The sequence below is a fragment of the Girardinichthys multiradiatus genome, chromosome 4 (genome assembly GCF_021462225.1).
Source record: "Girardinichthys multiradiatus isolate DD_20200921_A chromosome 4, DD_fGirMul_XY1, whole genome shotgun sequence".
Taxonomy (NCBI): domain Eukaryota; kingdom Metazoa; phylum Chordata; class Actinopteri; order Cyprinodontiformes; family Goodeidae; genus Girardinichthys; species Girardinichthys multiradiatus.
The window spans coordinates 15,124,966-15,146,407 of NC_061797.1; the positions used below are offsets into that span (position 1 = coordinate 15,124,966).

Consider the following 21,442-nt stretch of genomic DNA (forward strand, 5'->3'; position numbering starts at 1 on the left):
CAATAAAATTGATTTGTTCGAGGACATTTTATTTTATATTTTAAGTGCAATAGTTTATTTCTTCTTTTTTTTTTGCGGCACTAGAGGCCTTTTTTTCATTTTTCAATAGTAGGTCGGCAGGAAAGTGGGTAAAGAGCGGGGGAGACACTCGGCAAAGGTCGCTGGGTCCAGGACCCGAACCCAGGACAGCCGTATCTAGGACTATAGCCCCTCTGCATATGGTCGCACGCTTAACCCTTTACACCACCGTCAGTGTTTTTTGTCATCGTGCATAAAAAGTTGTATGTATTCATCTGGTTGAAGCGGATTGTCTCTTCAGCTTGATCAGAGTGAATATTAATTCAAATGAATGAAAATAAATTATATTGAACCTTTAAATTTTATTTTAAAAATAAAATGTGGGTAAAAATAGATTTTTAGGGGATTTTTATGACCCTGTCAGGCAAAAATGACAGACAGTGAAGTCTAGCGCAACATCTGCCATAAAGTCAGTAGTAAGTGTCCAAATATCTATGAGGGGATGGGTTAGCATTTCCTCAAACTTAATGCAAAAGGGACTAAAGCCAGTGTTATACCTTAAGACATTACTACAATAAAGAGTTTTATCTCACAATAGGATAGACAGATGAAACCTATCCACAATGCTGCTGCCAGAGTCCTGCCCAGCATCAGGAAGATCAATAACAATACACAAGTCCCTAAATGACTGCACTGGCTCCCTGTGTGTAAAAGGACAGCGTACAAAATCTTGTTGATGGTCTATATGGTGATGGATGGTCTTGGGCCAACATCGATTTTAGCTGGTGTACAGGTATGCACCAAGTAGACCTCAGGCCATCTAAACTTACTTAGTGTTCCTAGAACCAGAACTAAACAAGGTGAGAAAGCATTTCGTTTCTACGTTCCTTTAGCTCTGGAACAAACTCCCCAAAAACCTGTTTGCTCATTTAAATCTGGACTGAAAACATTAGGGTTTACTGCAGCTCATTCATAAAGGCCAGGTATCGCTCTCTCAGGTCATTTCTGTTATTGTGTTACTGTTACTTTTAAAGTGTATTTTACAGTTTTGATTTATTTGGTGTTTTTAAAGTGTCTTCTCTGTTCCTTTGTTTTCCTGTAAAGCAGTTTGAATTACCCCATGATATACAAATAAACTTGCCTTGCTATCAGAATATATTATTACCTCATAACAGTATCAGTTATTTACACATCAGGTTCATAATTTACTAATTAAAGCAACATTTCCAGACTGTGTCTGAGCTCTTTGTGGTTTATTATTCAGAGAAATAATGTATTTCCCAGTTTCATGTCCTTCCTGGGTTAGACATTTAACCAATAAAGACCTTAATCCAGCAGAGGTTTAATAAAATGACTGGAACTTTTTCTTGAATCTCAAATTTTTTACCCCAGAGTCAGGAAGCTGGAAAAAAAACTAATTAAGTTTAAATCAGTGTTTATTCTGTCTGTATTCAGGAAAGTGAAGTTTACAGCGAAGAATATTCGACAACAAAACTTGATCTTTAACATGTATTATAAAACATTCAAAATTAGCTCTATGATTTTTAATATGGGCATATAATTACATCCTACTGATATCAAGTAGTTAATGGCACTACATAAAATTATTAAATAGAGTCAACCTCTGTGTAATTCTGATAGTAAATGGTAAATGGACTGAACTTATACAGCGCCTTTCCAGTCATACCGACCACTCAAAGCGCTTTACACCAGAGCCACACTGTGGCTCTTCTCACTGAGCCACAGTCGCCTCGTGATTTAGTTTTAATCCAGGTCTTCTGTGCAAGCCTCAGAGATTTGTTGTTAAACATTAGTGAACAAACAGAATCATGAAGAACACCTGAAACAGAGATAAAGCTGTGGAAAACGAACACTGCCCATTACACTAAATACAACATCCCAATAGTGAAACCTGTTGGTGGCAGTATCATGCTGTGGGGATGTTTTTCTCCCACAAGGACAAGTAAGCCACTCACAGTTGAGAAAATAGACATAAACATTATTGTTCCTACACACTTTGTAATCCAGTTAGACAAAGCTGGAGCTTTTTGCTCAAGATGGATGGGCAGGAAGTTTAGTCTCCAGATGTGAAAAACAGGGAGACTCACTCCAAAAAGATTTGCAGCTGTACCTGCAGCAATATTTTAAAACGTTCTAAAAAGTATTATAGCAAAAAACATTTTTCTTCCACTTCACAACTATGCACTACTTTCTGTTGGTTTTACCATATTAAAATCCATTGGAAATTGTGATTAGAGATGCATGATATATCGGCATTAACATCCATATCGGGCAATTTCTTTTTTTAACATATCTGTATTGGCCTCATAAGTAAAAATGGGCTAATAATAAGAACCATTTTTTATTTCCATCTTGTTGCCGTTTGTGAGTGAGCTTTGGGGAGGGGGTTGGCTATGAGATGTTTGTTTGGGCATGTGATGTTGATAGTGATACAGTGCAGGATTGTAAGGTGTTTAACTGAAGCAGAGGAGCAATTTCATCGGAGTGGTTGTTTTTCACAGTGTTGAAAGGGTCAAGAAATATATATAATACCGGTAAATATTGGTTATCGACCATATCAGTAATAATAATATCGGTCCAAATTTTTACATCAGTGCATCCCTAATTGTGATAAAGTTTAAGGGATCTGAACTACTTATGCAAGGCACTGTATAGGCCATGTAATGTTTCAGTTTTAAAAGAACTTCTGCGGTAAAAGAGTGAATATTTGCATGAAGTTGATCTAAAGACATGCACAAACAGTGAGTACAATATCCTGGGCAATATACTACTCCTCCACAAACCACAGCTGGGTAATTACCCAAAAAAGTTGAGTCAGCTCCCTTCTGACTCACAAAATGAATATTATCTGCTTGAAATACTTTAAACCATCTGCAGTTATATTAATTCAGAAACAATCCGGACTTACTGATTTATAGAGAATCATTGATTTCAGAGAGATTTTACTGCCTTAAATGTGTTTGTTGATGCAGCATTCATACCGTCCTTTCGTTGGGCAGCATTAACAAAAAGTACTGCATAAAGGTGAAGTGGTTATCATAATTTTCTACAAATAAAAATCTGAAAAGCTCAACTCCTCCGACTCAGTAGTTTGTTGGCGTCCTTTCGCTGCAGGTAAACCTGAAGGATTGGAGGGATTTGTCTCCACCAGCTTTGCACACCTTTCCTCCATTTTGTCTTTGCAAAATAACTAAGTCTGGATAGATAGCAATTGTAAACAGTTTTCTAATCTTGCCATATATTCTAAATTATAAAGTCTGACCTTTGACTGGGCCAACACATTTATGTTTTTATCTACACCACTCCATTGTGGCTCTGGCTGCTTGGTTAGGGTTGTTGTCCTGCTAGAAAGTGAACCTCCACCTTAACTCTTCTGTAGCCTTAAACAGTTCAAGTATTATTAACTCCATCCATCTTCCCATCAATGTGTGTCTGAAAGTCCTTATATGTGTGCAATCTAAAAGCAATTATGCAAAGGTTTTTCTAAACTGGGTGCTAATAGACATCCGTGCATGTCTTGGCACATTTTCATGACATGATTTTAGAGGAAATTAGGCCTAGTTTTACCAAGTTTACACAGAGCCTCCTTCTCAAAGTGGTACTAAAGAAATAAAAGGTATCAGCTGTGATGAACTTTCAGGATAATTCAGAGGAACAAAGAAATATCCAGAATTGAAAGATACTGATAACACAGGGGATCCTGGAGAATTGAGAGAAATCTGTATAAGCTGTATAAGTAAATCCTAAAATCTGATGAAAGACCAAGGTGACTGTTGGTTTAAAAGAAAGTGTTATAATACCAACAAAAAAGGTCAACTTTCACACTTAGGGGGGTTGGTGCAAGAAGGGGGCTCTCAGGTTGGGAACCACTGCTCTAAAGAATCCGTTTTTCTGCTCCACCAGAGTGACTCAGCGGTCAACAGATGAATGGAAACTCTGTAACTGTAGACCCCGAGAGTAAAGCAGGCCTCATAGGAAACATGAAGCAAAGCAGCTTTTGGACATTTTATCCCGGCTGAATCACTACCCGGACTGACTCAGTGGAGCTCATTGATTTTTCCACACTCTGCTAATGCTCTTCTGCACTTGCAGTGTTTCTGGAGGTCTTTTTTTTTTTTACCAATAGTCTGTTCTTTCATTCAGTTTTAATCAGATGTTATATAACAACCAGACACAGTCTGATATCACAGATTAAATCTAATCTTATAGAAGAGAGTTCAGAATTCTTCTTCTAACCCAGATTGGATGCAGGAGATCTGAGTGTTTTTAAGGACAACCTGTTAAAACATGCAGGTTGAGGTTTTGTTTTGTTGTGACTGTAAAAATCTGCAACTGTGATGATGAATTATAATTACAAAGATATACAGCGCACAGTCACTGCTATGGTATTGCAATGGCATACCAACAAATGTGGGGCCTACACTATCCTGAAAGTCAAAAGCTTCACTTTAACACTTGCACTCCAGGAACAAATGAAGCATTTGTTAATCGGATTGCTACTCCAGTGATTAAATTCATTGCAAACTGAATTCTTTTAAAATAAAATAAAAACATATTCCTGGAACTAAGAGGTTAGTAAGAATTAGATTTCACCGCCTATGTCTACAGGGTTCTAATATTAGGTCTTACAACTTTCTGAATGCCATTTTTCACAAATATGGACGAAATGCAGAGAAAAAAAGGATCCTACTAATTTTAAAAATGGTTTTGCTGAAAAAATTATTTCAGACTAGGCAATGTGATCTAATTACAATTCAGGCTCCCCCCTCTTGTCAACATCAGGTAAGCAGAGGCACCCAAAATTCTTATGTTTTTCAAATGTAATGCTTTCAGCTGAGAATAGTCAAATTTGGGGTTAGCGTCTTAAACGCTCATCACAGAAATTTTATTTGCAAGCATTTAGCTTGTCTAGAATGGACATCAGAGTGGTGCAAGCAACGCAACCTCCAAATCAAAGAGTCAAGTATTGAGTTGTCAGGCAGTAACTGGACAGTCAAACCTTTACGTAAAGTCGGCACATATAGATGACTTGTAGAAGAGTAGGACAGCATTATCAATGTTCATTACCAATGAGCGGTTCCCCCAATGGTTTCCAGGAAGACTATTATATTGTGTGCCAAGCAGAACATCATGACATCTGTGACTGCCATCAGGACAGATATTAATCTTTCCATGTCATCATGCACCATGTCTTGAAATCAGTCCAGCCATGTGTATAACCTGCAATTACCACCAGAGTAAAGATGGCTGTATTTCGAATGCAGTGATGTATTCTGTCCAATAATGACTCTTGATACATCTTAGAAACTGCCAAGGAGAGAACCAATTCCACCAATGCTTTCAAGAAAGAAAGCGTCTTTGCGTCTGACACCATGGTTTGGGGAGCCATAGGATGCAACTACTTACCGCTCCTGAGATAGTACCCTGGTATGATCTATCGGCAAGACAACGCCTATTCACACATGGCTTGCATGTTTACATCCTTCTGATCTACTGGGATTTTCACCATTTAACCATCGTTCAGGTTTATAAAGTATGGTCCAAAAAAGAGAAATTATGCAGTTAGCAGAAGTTACAATGTAAAAAATGTGCTGCTGATGGCAGAGGAATATGGGAAGCCTTGTTAACGATGACAGAAAGGGAACAGTAGCTCAAACGACTCATAACAATGAAGGTATATGGAATAGCCTTTTTGAAAGTACAACACACTGAACCTTGTAGCGGGGCGGGGGGGCTACTGCTGCAGAATATCCCACAGGGTGCTGCTCCTGTCAGCCAAGAACAGTAAACTAGGGCTACGGTCCACACAGGCTTATCGAAAGTGAAAAAAAATGTCAGACAGGTAATGGGGGTGTAGTGATGTGGTGGATATTTACTTGGCAACATTTCAGCCCCTTAGTACCAACTGAGAATGATTTAAGCACCACAGTTTACCTTGGTATAATTGCTGACCATGTTAATCCATTTTTGGCCACAAGATACCCATCTTTTAATGGTTACTTCCAGGAGGATAATGCACCACGTCAAGTTTAAATCTCAATCTTGAATGAGACAATGACTTCACTGTAATCTAACTGTGACTTCCACAGTCACTAGATCTTAATCCAGTAGAGCAATTTTGGGATGTGGCAGAAAAGAAGATTTGCAGATATGCAGATGACAAAGCTACAGTAATTGCGTAAAGCTATGATGTTGATATGGGCTAAAATCTATGAGTAATGTTTCTGACACCTCATTACATCTATACCACAAAGAATTAAGGCAGTTCTGAAAAATGGGGTTCAATCCAGGACTGGCAAATTGTAACTAATAAACTGGCCAGTACGTGTATTTACATCTATGAAGGGGTAGGAATGCAGAATGCTGAAAAAAAAACAAGGACTGCCTCAAATGTATTTTCTGTAAGGAACAAGAATGAAGTAAAGTTTAAACTGAAGCTTCATTCAGTTATTAAAGTCAAACTAACTTGATCTAAATCAATTTACATTCTTCTACATTCTGCAGTAAAAAGGGGAGACATATATATTTTCCACATAAATTGTGAGAAACACTTTTGACAAACTGCTCATATCAGTCCCATAAGTCAAACTGGGCCGATAATAATAACGATATTTATTTCCATCTTGTTGTCGTTTGTGATTCGGTAGAGGGAGAGGAGGACGGTTAGCCATGTGGCAGTGATGTAGGATCGTATGGTGTTTAACTGAAGCATTAGTATATATAGAATTGGTTAATATCCATTATCAGCCATAACACCAATATTAATATCGGTGCATTCCTACTTTTTACACATATAGGAGTGACTGGAGCTGTTTATTTTTGTCATAATTCTGAAACTGCTTGAAGGATTTAAAGGTGCACTGGGGTCCCCAACACGTCCAGGCAGGCTCCTGGTTCAGAAAAAGTAAACGGCAGAACCTATATGACGACTTTAAAAGGCCTTTGAAGTTAATCAGATCACTTAGGACAGCCTGTATCTTCAGCTGGGTGGTCACAGGGGACATACCTTCAGCTTTACTGCCCTGTTGTACAATGTGATGACGGCCACTGTCTACTGTTACTATAATGTACAAGGATTGTGTGGTACACTAAAATGATTTCGCAAAAATGGCCTCAGGCACGAGGGTAAGCAGGTTGATTTGTGAGAGTTGTTAAAATAATGGTTGCATTATAAAACAGAAAATCAATTCAGATCCTGTTCCAACAGGAATGTTGTTCCTCCAAACTATGTTTCCCATTTGCATAATAAAAAAAATAAAAAACACCTTCTTCTGCTTAAAAAAAAATTTACTTACCTGTTCAAGCTTAAAGATGTGCTGGTTGAAATAATGCTGAAGACGCTCGTTGGCGAAGTTGATGCAAAACTGTTCAAAGCTGTTGTTCTCGTAGTCCTCAAAACCAAAAATGTCAAGCACACCGATGGACAAGATCTGAAGGAAAAAAAATATATACTTATTTGTCCAAAATGCATATCCCAATATGCAGAAATCTAGGAAAATTATTTAGTAAAAATAACATTTCCAGTGTTTATAAAAGCTTAATTCAAGTAATAGTTTTCATTTCGAATAACAAACTTTAAGCTTTGAATCCATTCAGGAAATGATTTAGTTTTGCTGCCAGACGTCTTATGACTGATTTTACCTTGGTAGTCTCCTCCAGGTCTTTGATGTTCAGCAGAGCGTGGTTGATCCTGAACACAATCCAGTCAAACAGAGCACTGTAAAGAGACTTGGCCATTGAGTCTCGCACCGTACCAGCCTGAGAGGAGAAAAAACACAGTATAAAAGTTAGATTATATCCTTGTGTTTGCACTGAACTGCAATGCAGAGTTTATCCATTAATAAAGGAAATTGAAGACATGATCCCTGAGTTACCCCTCAGGTTTACTGTTAGACATCTGCGTTAGACGTTAGAGCTTTGCCATATGTATCTGCCTCTGCAGCAGCTTTTGTATTCAACAATCAGAAAAAAAGGGATCAGAATAAACTGTTTCCAATTGCTCAGGTACTTTGGATTTATAACAGATATAGAATATATGTAGAAAGCAGACAGAAAAGAAGAGAAGAGACAAGACCGTACACATTTTATCAAACTGTGTGATTCCTATACAGGTCCTTCTCAAAATATTAGCATATTGTGATAAAGTTCATTATTTTCCATAATGTCATGATGAAAATTTAACATTCATATATTTTAGATTCATTGCACACTAACTGAAATATTTCAGGTCTTTTATTGTCTTAATACGGATGATTTTGGCATACAGCTCATGAAAACCCAAAATTCCTATCTCACAAAATTAGCATATCATTAAAAGGGTCTCTAAATGAGCTATGAACCTAATCATCTGAATCAACGAGTTAACTCTAAAAACCTGCAAAAGATTCCTGAGGCCTTTAAAACTCCCAGCCTGGTTCATCACTCAAAACCCCAATCATGGGTAAGACTGCCGACCTGACTGCTGTCCAGAAGGCCACTATTGACACCCTCAAGCAAGAGGGTAAGACACAGAAAGAAATTTCTGAACGAATAGGCTGTTCCCAGAGTGCTGTATCAAGGCACCTCAGTTGGAAGTCTGTGGGAAGGAAAAAGTGTGGCAGAAAACGCTGCACAACGAGAAGAGGTGACCGGACCCTGAGGAAGATTGTGGAGAAGGGCCGATTCCAGACCTTGGGGGACCTGCGGAAGCAGTGGACTGAGTCTGGAGTAGAAACATCCAGAGCCACCGTGCACAGGCGTGTACAGGAAATGGGGTACAGGTGCCGCATTCCCCAGACCTGGGCTACAGAGAAGCAGCACTGGACTGTTGCTCAGTGGTCCAAAGTACTTTTTTCGGATGAAAGCAAATTCTGCATGTCATTCGGAAATCAAGGTGCCAGAGTCTGGAGGAAGACTGGGGAGAAGGAAATGCCAAAATGCCAGAAGTCCAGTGTCAAGTACCCACAGTCAGTGATGGTCTGGGGTGCCGTGTCAGCTGCTGGTGTTGGTCCACTGTGTTTTATCAAGGGCAGGGTCAATGCAGCTAGCTATCAGGAGATTTTGGAGCACTTCATGCTTCCATCTGCTGAAAAGCTTTATGGAGATGAAGATTTCATTTTTCAGCACGACCTGGCACCTGCTCACAGTGCCAAAACCACTGGTAAATGGTTTACTGACCATGGTATCACTGTGCTCAATTGGCCTGCCAACTCTCCTGACCTGAACCCCATAGAGAATCTGTGGGATATTGTGAAGAGAACGTTGAGAGACTCAAGACCCAACACTCTGGATGAGCTAAAGGCCGCTATCAAAGCATCCTGGGCCTCCATAAGACCTCAGCAGTGCCATAGGCTGATTGCCTCCATGCCAGGCCGCATTGAAGCAGTCATTTCTGCAAAAGGATTCCCGACCACGTATTGAGTGCATAACTGTACATGATTATTTGAAGGTTGACGTTTTTTGTATTAAAAACACTTTTCTTTTATTGGTCGGATGAAATATGCTAATTTTGTGAGATAGGAATTTTGGGTTTTCATGAACTGTATGCCAAAATCATCCGTATTAAGACAATAAAAGACCTGAAATATTTCAGTTAGTGTGCAATGAATCTAAAATATATGAATGTTAAATTTTCATCATGACATTATGGAAAATAATGAACTTTATCACAATATGCTAATATTTTGAGAAGGACCTGTATTTGCTGGAAAGATTTGACCTTCCTGTAACACCACAGAGCCAGAGTTCAACCCATTGAGCAGCTTCCCCACATTAAAACCTCCCTTCCTCTAAATAATTAACCAGCGTGTTTATTTAGCACACTCAGTCCAAATATGTCTCCATTACGTCAGGAAAGATGTTGCTTTAAATCCCCGTACGTGATTTGCTTTAATGATCTGAGATTTTTTCTTTATTAAAAGGAAGGCTGATTTTAGGAATTCACAATTCAGACCAAATAGAGAAAACACACGAGTTGATTTCTTTTAATTTTGTCTTTTATTATTAGATATATTTTTTTGCATTATTGCAGTTAAAAGGCAAGGAGACTGCTGAGACTGTTGGAGCAATATATACAAAAAGACCACCCAGTGAGCTCCCATAACAGTCACTGTTTGTTCATTTAGAACGACTCCTAAATATCCAGCAGGTCATTACAAGGTTTGGAGGGAATATTTTACACACCACTGTATTTTGGGAAACTCTGGAGACAAACGGTGCTGAGATAAGGATTAAGTAAGGATTAAGATTTATTCCAAATCACTGCCGATGTTTTAGGAAATTCAACCTCAAAAGTTGAAATACTTGCTGATCACATCGGGTTTCATGTTAAAATCGATGTAAAATTACAATTTGTCCAGGATCTGTTGTGTATTTCTGACGCCTCTCGCCTGTAGACCGTGACGTGTTTGTTTTCAGAGCAGAGGTCCCAATGAAAACTACAAGAGGGCTCAAAATGCCTTCCCTTTTCTCTGCACATGCTGAAGGACCTTGTGATTGTGAGTTTGCTGATGTGTGAGTGTGTGTGTGTGTTCACTCGTGTGTGGCTGCAGACGGAGGGAGCCAGCAGTAGGAGATCCGGTTCTGGTGCAACCTGTCCTGTAAACATGGTCGGGTCAGACTCAAAAAGAACAACAGTCATGATGAGAGGGCTGACCAACTGCTTTTAGTAGTACAAGAAGTCACTCGGACATACAGCTGAGTGTGCAGATCTGTGTTTCTGTAAGCATTAATCAGAGAAGCAGCCAAGAGGCCCGTGGTAACTCTGGAGGAGCCACAGGTGTCTTGTTATGATAATGTGCTTGCTGGCCTTGTGAACTTATCATATTTCCTGGAACCGTTGAGGTATTAACTCTACTAACCTTTGGTTTCTAAACTGCAACAAATCATTTGCAGCGTTAAATTCACCAGATATTTTCAGTATTTTATTCCTTCCTCAGCCCAGAGAGGCAACAGATTTCTGGTCTGAAAGCTGTAGGTGTTCTGCACACAAATGCCACCCTGACAGCTGCCATCAGGAATAAAAAAGTAAAAAATGATGGTCAATTTTTTTTGCCATTCTAAAAAGCCAAGTGATGATGTAAAGAGGGTTTGTAAAGTTATAGATATAATTCAGGGGATGTTTTTCAGACTTAGCTTCCCTCCAAGGTCCTCTGAAGATTTGGGTTAGTACATGACCAATCCTAGCTCTTCAGCATAGGAGCATTACTTTGAAATGTTCCCAGAAAACTGTTAAACTAAAACAGAAATGTCTGTGAGATGTTTTGGGTGTTTGGGAAGCTGGAAAGCAGCTACAATCTCACCTCAGCCAGTTTGTAGGGAACAATCAGCTTATCTCCCACAGTGACCGTCTTCCTTGTAGTCAGCGCTTCAAACAGCATCTCCTCTTTGACCTGGTGGTATTGTAGGCAAGGGATCAAAATTACGAATGTCCTGACACCTTCTTCTCCATCAGCTGCATCTTTGAAAATGTACTTGACAAGTCAGTGTGGACTTACTTTATGTTCTACTGGATAAGCCACAACACAAGCAAATAAGAAGTAAATAAGAACTCCTTTGCAGTACCTCCAGTAGTTCTGAGACAACAGGCAGAACCTCAGGGTTACAGATGTCGATGGAGTCGTCCCTATAGGTCTTCCTCTTGTAGCGGATGTTTCCCAGGTGAAGGATGGCCGACAGCAAAGAGAAGATCCTGTTTCACACATCAGGAAAAACAGAAAACAATGTCAGTTTACCCTGTTAATAACGTATTAATAAAGCCATGATGAGACACTTGGTGGACAGCAGTTTTCCTGCGTCACTCACTGTTTGCGTGTGGAAGGGAGAAAGCCCACCATCTCCATGGCCAACTGGAGCCTCTCAAAGTCATGCTTCAGGTCCTCTCCTTCAACAGTGAAGCAGTCCTACAAGAAGCAGAGCCTGGCTGTTATCAGCACTGCATCCACTGGGAACCCTCAGAGCTAAGGACAAATGACTGTGAGCTCACTGAAGTCTGCTGATGTACACTTTGCCTTAGTGTTTCTTTGCATTTATCAAATTTGTCACTAGGATGCTTAAAATAGCTTTTATAGTTTACTTTCAAACTGACACAGAAACAGCAAAGTTGCCTGAAGCAGACAAAACAACTGACTCATACTAGAACAGGCTATGATTAGGACTCTCTGGGTTAAACCAAACAGCAACACTCCAGCCTGATGTGCGGAGTGACTTGTGTGCACTTTCTGCTCATGGAGTGGAAAATCTGGCCTAGCTTCCCCTTAAAAACCAGTGCACAGAAACTTGGCGAGCTGTCAAAAGAGCCAAGAGGAGTTGGGATTTATTGCTTTGTTTGTGTTTAAGTGATAGATGACAAACTAAAATAGCAGCAGGGAGAAACAGGAGACATTTGTCTTCATACAATGGCAGTGATGTGTGGAAAAAAAGATGGTAATTTAAATACATGACTGGATGTAACCAAGACTAAATTAGAACAGCACATGAATACCGCTCAGTAACAGCAGAAACATGCAGTCAATGATAAAAAAAGAAAAATCCATCAATACTGCTTACATAAACTGTTTGGCAGCCAAACATGTTTCAAACATAACCTTCTGGAGTAATGTGGATTTGTTTGTTCATGAGCGATAAGCTTTTTCATCACTTGCTTCTTTGTAACCACAAAGTTGGCATAGCTGCACAGATTCATGACAATCCAAGATCTTTAATTGCAGTCACAAGCTGGTGCGCTCCAGTTTCATTCAATCAGAACAGAAACTCCGACTTACATTACTGTAATTTCCTTCCCATGAGTCAGACTTTCTTATCATTCTTTAAGGCGTTCTTGATCAAAAGTTCTCCAGGTTTTCTGATGGTCTGTTAAAGAATTTCTTTGGACTTTACCTGATTTTTTTCCTCACTTGTTTTTAGTCCAATATCTGACAGTTGCAGCATTTTTATGGCACATGTGCAAGAACGAGACAAAGTGGAGGACACATGAACAAGTTACAGGCCTACAGCAGATATTGTATCTGTAAGCCATGTCTTAGTAAAGAATTGACTCAAGACCAGAGACATCATTGTTTGGTTGACCATCATCAGTTTGTTGGTGTTAAAATGCTATTTGTAGTCTCTTGAACCATGTTATCTTTGATATTTGACTCATTTAAGTAAAATACATTGGAACAGATTATGCTGTTGTAAAAACTGTGATCTTTTAAAATCTGATCTTTTTACATTTTTAGTTATGTGTCAACACAGCAGTTTGTTACATGAGTTTAGGAGCTATTCTATCTCTAAATGGGTCACAGGTAAATCTGGGTCAATCCACCCCTTAGCCAACTCATACCCATGCGTAACCACTTTTTACCTAGTTGCTATATTTTTTCAGACCCTTCAGAGAATTGGGTACAAGTTTATTTCTCTTGATAGTCCAACATCAAGATGAAATATTGAGCGAAAATATCACAAAAATGCTTAAATCTCACATGCAACTTCATATAATGTTATATTATTTTATTCATTATCCTATTTCTATTGATTTTGGTTCTGATTGGTTCCTTGAGGCAAACTTGAGTTGAGAAAATTCCTTTATATGACTGGTTGTCAAAGCAGGAACGAAACATTCCCAAGGCGGACACTAAATGGCCCAAATTGCAAAAGTACAAAATGACCAGCATTTGTGAGAGTTAAGATTATTATTAAAATAAAAAAATGAAAACATCTCTGAAATCTCATGAACTCTAGAAATATTTAAGCATTGGACAAACACTGAAACAGCCAGATGAACTACTAATCATAACATTGTCGATTCCCCGACACTTTTCTAAAGTTTCTATTCTTTATTAATTATTTTATAATATGAGCAAAATATCACACAGGGAGATTTCAAAACAAAGAATGTACACATTAGCAATCTTTTTAAGTGGAAAACAAGAGTGGAAAAATTGTAATAACTGAAAGGAGAGTTCACAAATAACAAATTACTAGCAATCTTTTTTGATCACCAACCTCCTTCAATCCAGCATTTCCACATCCGAGTGTTAATTAACTCAGACCTACAGACTGAGCAGGCATAGGACGGCTACCGAGATCAAGGTATCTAATGGTTTCAAAATGTTACAGTTTCAAAACTGCTAAAATGTTCCCACGGTTTAAAGCCCTTTAAATGCAAGGCCAAATAAAGTGCTGGAGTGGCCCGAGTCTTCCCGCTCAATGGAGCATGCTGCAGTACACTTTTGGTCAGCCGGAAGAAAGGGGGCTGGACTGGTTATTCCATAATTCTAAACAAGGAAAACTCCGTTGTTCAGAAATACTTCTGGTCACATAAAACAGTTGGTCATGAGATGGACCACCCATCACTCTTATTAAGACAACATTATTTTGAAGCAACAGTTTCAAGCTATGTTTATCAGTAAGGTACAGGGTTGCTACCTGAGCAGGTTGCCCCACTAATTATATCTTGTTATATTCTCAGTGTTATTCCATAAAGAGCAGAAGGACAAAAAGGTCTAATAATTTGCACAATAAGCATAAAATATGATGATATACTGATACTGCGGTATATTTACTGACAGTTATCATACTCATATTCTTAAAAATGTCATACCGGCCAATGGCTGTGACTGAGTGGATATCATCCACTTACTGACATTCAAATGCAAGAAAATATATGGGAGCATTAACTACTCTGCAGCTTAATCTTTGTAATGATTTAAGAATTTAAAGTGGAAATGTTGCATTAGGAATGATCAAAAGTATGTTTTTAAAGCGGCAGAGACAGCTACTGGGACTAGACATACCAGCAAACTTAGAGAAGAAGCACAACGGAAGGAAAGCAAAAACAAGCAGAGCTAAAATAAACACAAGTCAAACCAAACCAGGAAATACCCAAAAAGCAACAATCTGAGTGAAAGAAAAGGGGCTGGGGGAGAAGTTGTGCAGGAAAGGTGTGGTTCACTCCCAAAGCGTTCAGGTGACATAAAATCAAGTTTTCCCCAAAACTGTGCAGACAGGTGGAGAGTTCACACTGAGCTGAGGCTCATATACTGACCGGTTCACTCTCACAGTAACTGTCCCAGTGCGGATGGCTGCTTGTCTTTGTCATCTGGAAATGTTAGGGCAGAGTTCACAGGCGGGTGGGTCAGGGTTAGACAGCAGCATTTCAATCGAGACGCTCATACTTTTCAACATGTAGGCAGACTCAGGAGCAAACAGTATTAGAATGATCAACTCATTACAGTACAGCATAATGCTTATTCAGTCTGAGATAAAACACTAAGAAGATTAAAAGCAGAGAGATAAACATTCATACACAGAAACACAGAGCAGATATTAAAGAAAAAACGGGTAAAAGCAGATGAATGACAAACACATTGTCTCTTCATGTATTAATCAGAATAAATGATTTTGTTACAGATAAGAACCTCATGATGAAGTTATTGCTTGTCTTAGCCAGGACAATGATTTTGCTAAAATCTGCCGCCACAGAGACAGTTTCTTCCCCAGACTAGTTTTCTCTGATAAAACCTTGACAGTCAGAGCTCCAGGACAACACCATGCAAACTTGGACTGATCTCACACATTGATCTCACATGACTTTCTAAAGTCATTTGTGTATATATGTACATTTTAAAGATATTTTCATTGTTTTATTTCCATTTATATAAAACAAATTAAAAAAAATCTTCACTAAGAGCAAAGTGGACCAGAGTCAAATTCCTTGTTTGTGTGCACATACTTGGCAATAAAGCTGATTCTGATTTACTTCTTGGTCATACAAATGTCTTAATATAACCAGTTAAAAAGAATCTTATAATAAAAAAATAATCATATTATTCTAATACAGTCCAATTTTATTTTAATGCTGCACAGTGGTTACAGTTACACTATTAAATGCAGCTCCAAGTCCTGTTGTGAAATGACAAGAAAACTAAAATATGCCAATTGCAAGAATAGAATAATCTCTCCCTGCTTTATTTGTGCTTTCTGGGTCATTATTTCAGCACTAAGAATGAATGAATGAATGAATGAATGAATGAATGAATGAACACTCTCTTTGTACAAGCACAAAGAAAATAACATGTCTGTGCAATGTATTTCTGAAGCCAAAGAGTCAGTCCATCATTCATCCATTTATCCTCCATCATGTATCCATTTATCCATTTGAACAGCATCCATCCATCATCTATCCGTCCATCCTCTTCCTTGTACTTCTGTAAGTGTAATACTTAAAAGTCTGACCTCTGTACAAATAGTTGTCATAAATTCGTAGTTTAATGTTATTTATGGAAAAGTCTGGCATTTTAAAATGAGAAATGTGCAGGAAAACCTGGCATCATGAAAGTGTGAATGTCTGTCACATCTCATGCAAATACAGGTTGTGTGTTTGTAACTATGTGGATGATAACTGAATAACCTGTATAAAACGTGTGCTTGAAATGCCCATCCCTACAATAATCCTTGATATATTGTTTTTAAGTAATACTAAAATGGACTCGTTGCTATAATTTTAACACAAGTGGTAAATAAATGTAGAACCCACATGGTTTAATCTGTACAAACATCAACTGAACTGCACTTCTGGTTGCTGGGACAGTTGGTGAAAAATATGCGAGGCCCTAAATGATAAATAATTAAACTGACAAAAAAAGGAACTGCAACATGTCTGGGCAGCTTGTCAACAAGACAAGACTGACCATGTGGGATTAAACAAATTAGAAATGACCTCTTCTGGTGCAGGAAGGGGTGTTTAATTTTAAACTCTACAAAATAAGCCCCCGAAGTAAACCAGTTACATGAGTAGAGGAGGATGTGAACAACGTACAGCAGTGTGTGCATGAATATATCCACGTGTTTGCATGTGCACACTGGTGGCTGGGAGGAATGGGAGGAATTCCCTGCTCTCCTCTGCATAGGCGGAAGGGCTATGGAGGAGGAGGGAGCAGGTCCCTGGTTGTCATATTGTGACTATGAAAGCCTAGAGGCGAACAGGCAACAACTTTTATAGGAGATTCACATTCCATACATTTAATGTGTTTTTATGTGAAACCTGTTTTTGTGGAGAAGAACACCACAGAGTTGTCTGAGTCAGAAAGCATGTGCTAAAATATAACAATCTAACGCACATGCAAAAGATATTCCCACAAATGCTCCAACAAAAGGAAAACAAACTAATTAAGCTGCTAAGGTTCCTCAAACAGATGAGAGAATTATAATGGTAAAGGTCTGGTGTGTTTGTGAAGGGAAGAGAAACAAGTCATTGTTAAAAAGCCACAGTGTTTCCTTTCTGTCCCGAGTTCTTGTTTTCCTGTTCCTGGACACGGAGAATGATGAGCTGATGGCAGAAATACTGAACAAAAAGTATGTCCAACACACCACAACACATGGAGAACATTTATTCTGCTATCAAAGCCTCTACCTGACTGAGGTAATGATATTCTTCAGGCTTCTTGAGATGAAAGGCTTTTCTCTCGTCTTCACTTGCTCCTGCCAGCAGGTAATAAAACACGTGGTAGTTTCTAAAATAAGAACAAGATAAAAGCAAACAAATGACAAATCTAAAGATTTCTGATTAGGTAAATATTCTGTAAACCAAGAAAAATTTAAGATTAAAAGACTTGGATCCTTCATTTTCTGTCTACAGAAATCTGGTAGCTGACAATAAACCATTTAGTAAAATAACTGTACAGCATGAACACATAGTGAGGAACAGCATGTGAGCAGGGCCACTTTAAATTCACAATAATCACATACAAACATTTAACAGGCTGCAAGTCTGAAACCCAACTAAAACAGCAACTGTCTCAGATTTGTGAAGTGGGATTATGTTGAGAGATTATGAGCAGTCATCATTATCATTATACCTGCAGGAAATAATTCTCCGATCAACTTTGCTTTAAATTCCTAGCACTGTTCTTACACATTTAATTAGGATTTTTATGCTCCCTGGATTGTGATCACTCTAGATTGGTACCAGTCACTTAAGTCATTGAAATTAGCTGCTCAGTAATCAAAACAGAAGCTGTGGAGTGCAAGACTCTAAAATTGCACAAGTTTGTTTTTGTGTGTCAGAAATTCTGAATTCGATCTTGGTTTCTGAGATATGCTTACCGCTCATTGTGCTCTTGATAGACCAACCTTGACTTCTCCAAGAGGTATTTTTCTACGTACGCCCTGAAAGAACAGAACAACACAAAATACAGTTAAGACCTAAACTCTTCAAGGTTCTGGCAGATTAAGATTGAAAAATGTTATTCAGTGAGGTTTCTTTCTGATTGGAAATGAGACAGACATCTCACTAGATAGTAAAACAATGTTGAGTAGTGCAAATTTAAAGAATATATGTATCTGATTTTTATTAGAAAAAGGCATGTTGAAAAATATGTATACACCATCTAATATATCAGTGTAATAATCTTTAATGGCAATATTGCAGTCAAACCCTTCTTATAATTGCAGGCCAGCTTGTTGCACATCTTCACTTGTATTTTTGACTATTTATCTTTGGTTGATGAGCTCCAGGACTCTGAGGTATGAAGGCCTCCTTGCTATCACCCTAATCTTTAGCTCCCTCCACAGAATCTCCATCAGATTCAAGTCAGGACAGTGGCTGGGCCACTGCCAAACATCATTACTTCCAGACACATGTTGATGAAATTACAAGATTAGTTTAAATATAAATATATCTGCCACTGGTAGGAATACTTTTGGGCATTACTTTAAATAACTATGTAGAAAAAGTTGGTTTTCAGCGAACAGTGAATACTTCCAGCATCGTCCTTACCCTCTCACAGTGCCACTCTCCTGGTAGTTCACCTGAATGAACTTGCCAAAACGACTAGAGTTGTTATTATGTGCCGTCTTTGCATTCCCAAAAGCCTGCAGGGGGGAAACGGGAAGATGCGATTAGAAGAAATGAAACAGACAAAATCTTTATAATTTTTTTTACATAAGTTAATTGCAGACAGAGGTCAGGTTGTGAGTCCCCTTTAGGTGTGGACAGTCTGTCTGAGTCAAGCATACAGAATGTTCAGCCTATCAGCCAGTCGGACTATCTTGAAGAGGCCACTGTCCTGCATGGCTAAAAACAATGTCATTCTGACGCAGGTTAATAATGGGTTTGTAGAATCTCTTAAAGTCGGCGTCGGACAAATTGCCAGAGGAAGAATGAGGAAGGGCCAAAAAGCCTGATGGGGAAAAAAAAAAAGTCTTCAATGAGTAATGGCATCCATGTGGCCGTGTGGAACATGTGTAGTGGTGGTGCTGCAATGAGACGAGCCAGTATTTCCTCTCACAGCACTGTTTATGTTGTATGGCTGCCTGGAAGGGATTTTTTATTTTTTTTTACCATATATAAACCCTGCAGTTATTTACAGCTCCACCACAAGTAAACAAATTCCTCTGTGAAGCACTAAGAGCTGTCTAAAGCCTTGCGCCTGTGAAAAGGGAAAACACCCCTCCCTGACCTCGCCCTTCACTGATGCTGCTAACATGAGAGCATGCTGCAAGAAAAAGAACTGTAAAATTATAAGGTAATATTTTAGAGCTTTAATTGCAAAAAAGCTATGATTTGATCTGCAGTCCACTGAGTGAAATAAGTATGGGTCCCAATACAACCAAACTAGATTTCCAACTCCTACAGATTTTGTACTATCTGAGCAAATAACCAATCAATCAAGGAAAAAAAAAAAACAGCAGTTTCTCCCATTCCAACATGTCAACGCCGAAAAAAAAAAGATACATAGCAAGTCTTGAATGGGTTACAAGACCATCAGTAAGAAACGTGGTGGGAAGGTAAAGACTACTGGGGTGATAATTTGGAATATAAAGTAACCATCAATTGCCATTGGTCTAGAGTACCAAACTAAATCCTGCTTGATAGTGTGAGGAAGATTATGGGACAGCCGAGGGATCAGCCCACAGCTAGATGGGAAGAACTCGTTTATGATCTGAAGACAGTTGGACAATGAGTGGTGACAAAAGATGGTGGTGACGGTGTAATGGATCATACATCATCCTCACTGTCAAGTGCAGAAGTGGAAGCATCATGCTTTGGGCGCTTTTTTCAGTTAAGGGTGCATGTGGATTTCTCAGCACTGAAGGGTCAAGGACGTAGCACTGTAGGACAAAATCCCGAAAGAGAAATTTCTCCCTTCATCAAAACACTAAAGATGGTTTATGGATGTGGCCTTATAGTGTGAGAAGGACTCAAAACACCCCACCGATGGCACGGCGCTGATGGTGTAGGGGTTAAGCGCACGACCATATATGGAGGCTACAGTCCTTGAAGCGGCTGTCCCAGGTTTGAGTCTCGGACCCGGCGACATTTGCCAAATGTCTCCCCCTCATTCTACCCCTCTTTCCTGTCTGCCTACTGTCAAAAAAATAAAATATCTTAAAAAAAAAAAAAAAAACACCCCACCAAGGCAAAGAAGCAATGACTAAAAGAGGATCACATTAAAGTCATGAAGGGGCCAAGTCAGTGTTTAGGGCTCAATCCTACAAACAATCTGTGAAAGGAGCTAAAGCTTTAACTTGCCACGTGGAGGCCATGAAACATAAAGGATGCAGAGGGCTTGTCCACCGAAGTGGCTCCAGCGCTTAACAAGGGTTAAAGCTAAAGCCGGTTGTTAAATTGTTTTGTCAAAGGAATGATTTGCTCTTCAAACACCAAAACATTACCATGTATAATGTTCTTCCAGCAGTGAGTCATATAATGTAGGTACTCAAAGATCCGACAGACGCTGAAAAGCAATGGACCTGTTGCTGGGCCAACATCATTGTTCACTGTTCTCTTGCTGACTGATAACTGACTGTTATGACTACACCTAACAACAGCTTACAGTCTGGGTTTAAACAATGGCAAATATCTGCTTAATTTATCTGGTTAGTCGATACAATACCCTACCTGCAGTTAAACATGGTTTACCTACCGAGTAGGAAACTAGTTTTTTAAATTACTTGGAAAGCAGAAGACTTTTTAAATCTCTTATGGGCAAAATGACCTCTGGGGGGTAACGTGTACAATCTAAAGCTTTACAGAACTTTCTTTTTGACGCTGTTATTTACATCTAAATCTATTTAATGTTATTTGCAACATAGCAAGCCAATCTAGGCAAACAATAAAACCTTTAACTGGAAGAAAGGTTAAAGGTGTCAAAAAAGGATACCACCCAACCCTGATTAGGACCAAGCTCATAAACGAGCTCAATCTGCTCCTCAGTTTGAGATTCTTTTGGCCCACAAGTTTAAAATGAAAAACTGTGGTGATTTCTCTGTACATCCGAGAATGTGACACCTGACTGCACTGAAATTTCCAGGGGAGCAGCCAATCTGTTCTTGGCACCATCTCCCTCTGAACTGGGCTTACCTGCCTTGTTCAGGGACCGCAGGTCAGACGGGGAGAGACGAACGGCAGTCTCTTAGTTGATGGTAAAAATGTCCAGAATCT

General features: G+C 39.0%; 1 protein-coding gene across 6 annotated transcripts in view; it reads right to left on the reverse strand.

Moving 5' to 3' along the window:
• myo9aa (myosin IXAa) overlaps positions 1–21,442 on the reverse strand; it is a 134,454-nt gene that overhangs the window by 49,595 nt on the left and 63,417 nt on the right. For 5 of the 6 annotated variants that reach the window (XM_047362873.1, XM_047362876.1, XM_047362872.1 and 2 more), the window contains exons 3-11: positions 18,776–18,870; positions 18,103–18,165; positions 17,411–17,510; positions 15,044–15,097; positions 11,821–11,918; positions 11,581–11,707; positions 11,319–11,408; positions 7,681–7,797; positions 7,335–7,469 (exon numbers count right to left, since the gene is read on the reverse strand). In XM_047362873.1, the coding sequence (XP_047218829.1) occupies positions 7,335–7,469; positions 7,681–7,797; positions 11,319–11,408; positions 11,581–11,707; positions 11,821–11,918; positions 15,044–15,097; positions 17,411–17,510; positions 18,103–18,165; positions 18,776–18,870 (879 nt within the window). The remainder of the gene's footprint in view (positions 1–7,334; positions 7,470–7,680; positions 7,798–11,318; positions 11,409–11,580; positions 11,708–11,820; positions 11,919–15,043; positions 15,098–17,410; positions 17,511–18,102; positions 18,166–18,775; positions 18,871–21,442) is intronic. The other variant, XM_047362874.1, reaches the window with a different exon arrangement.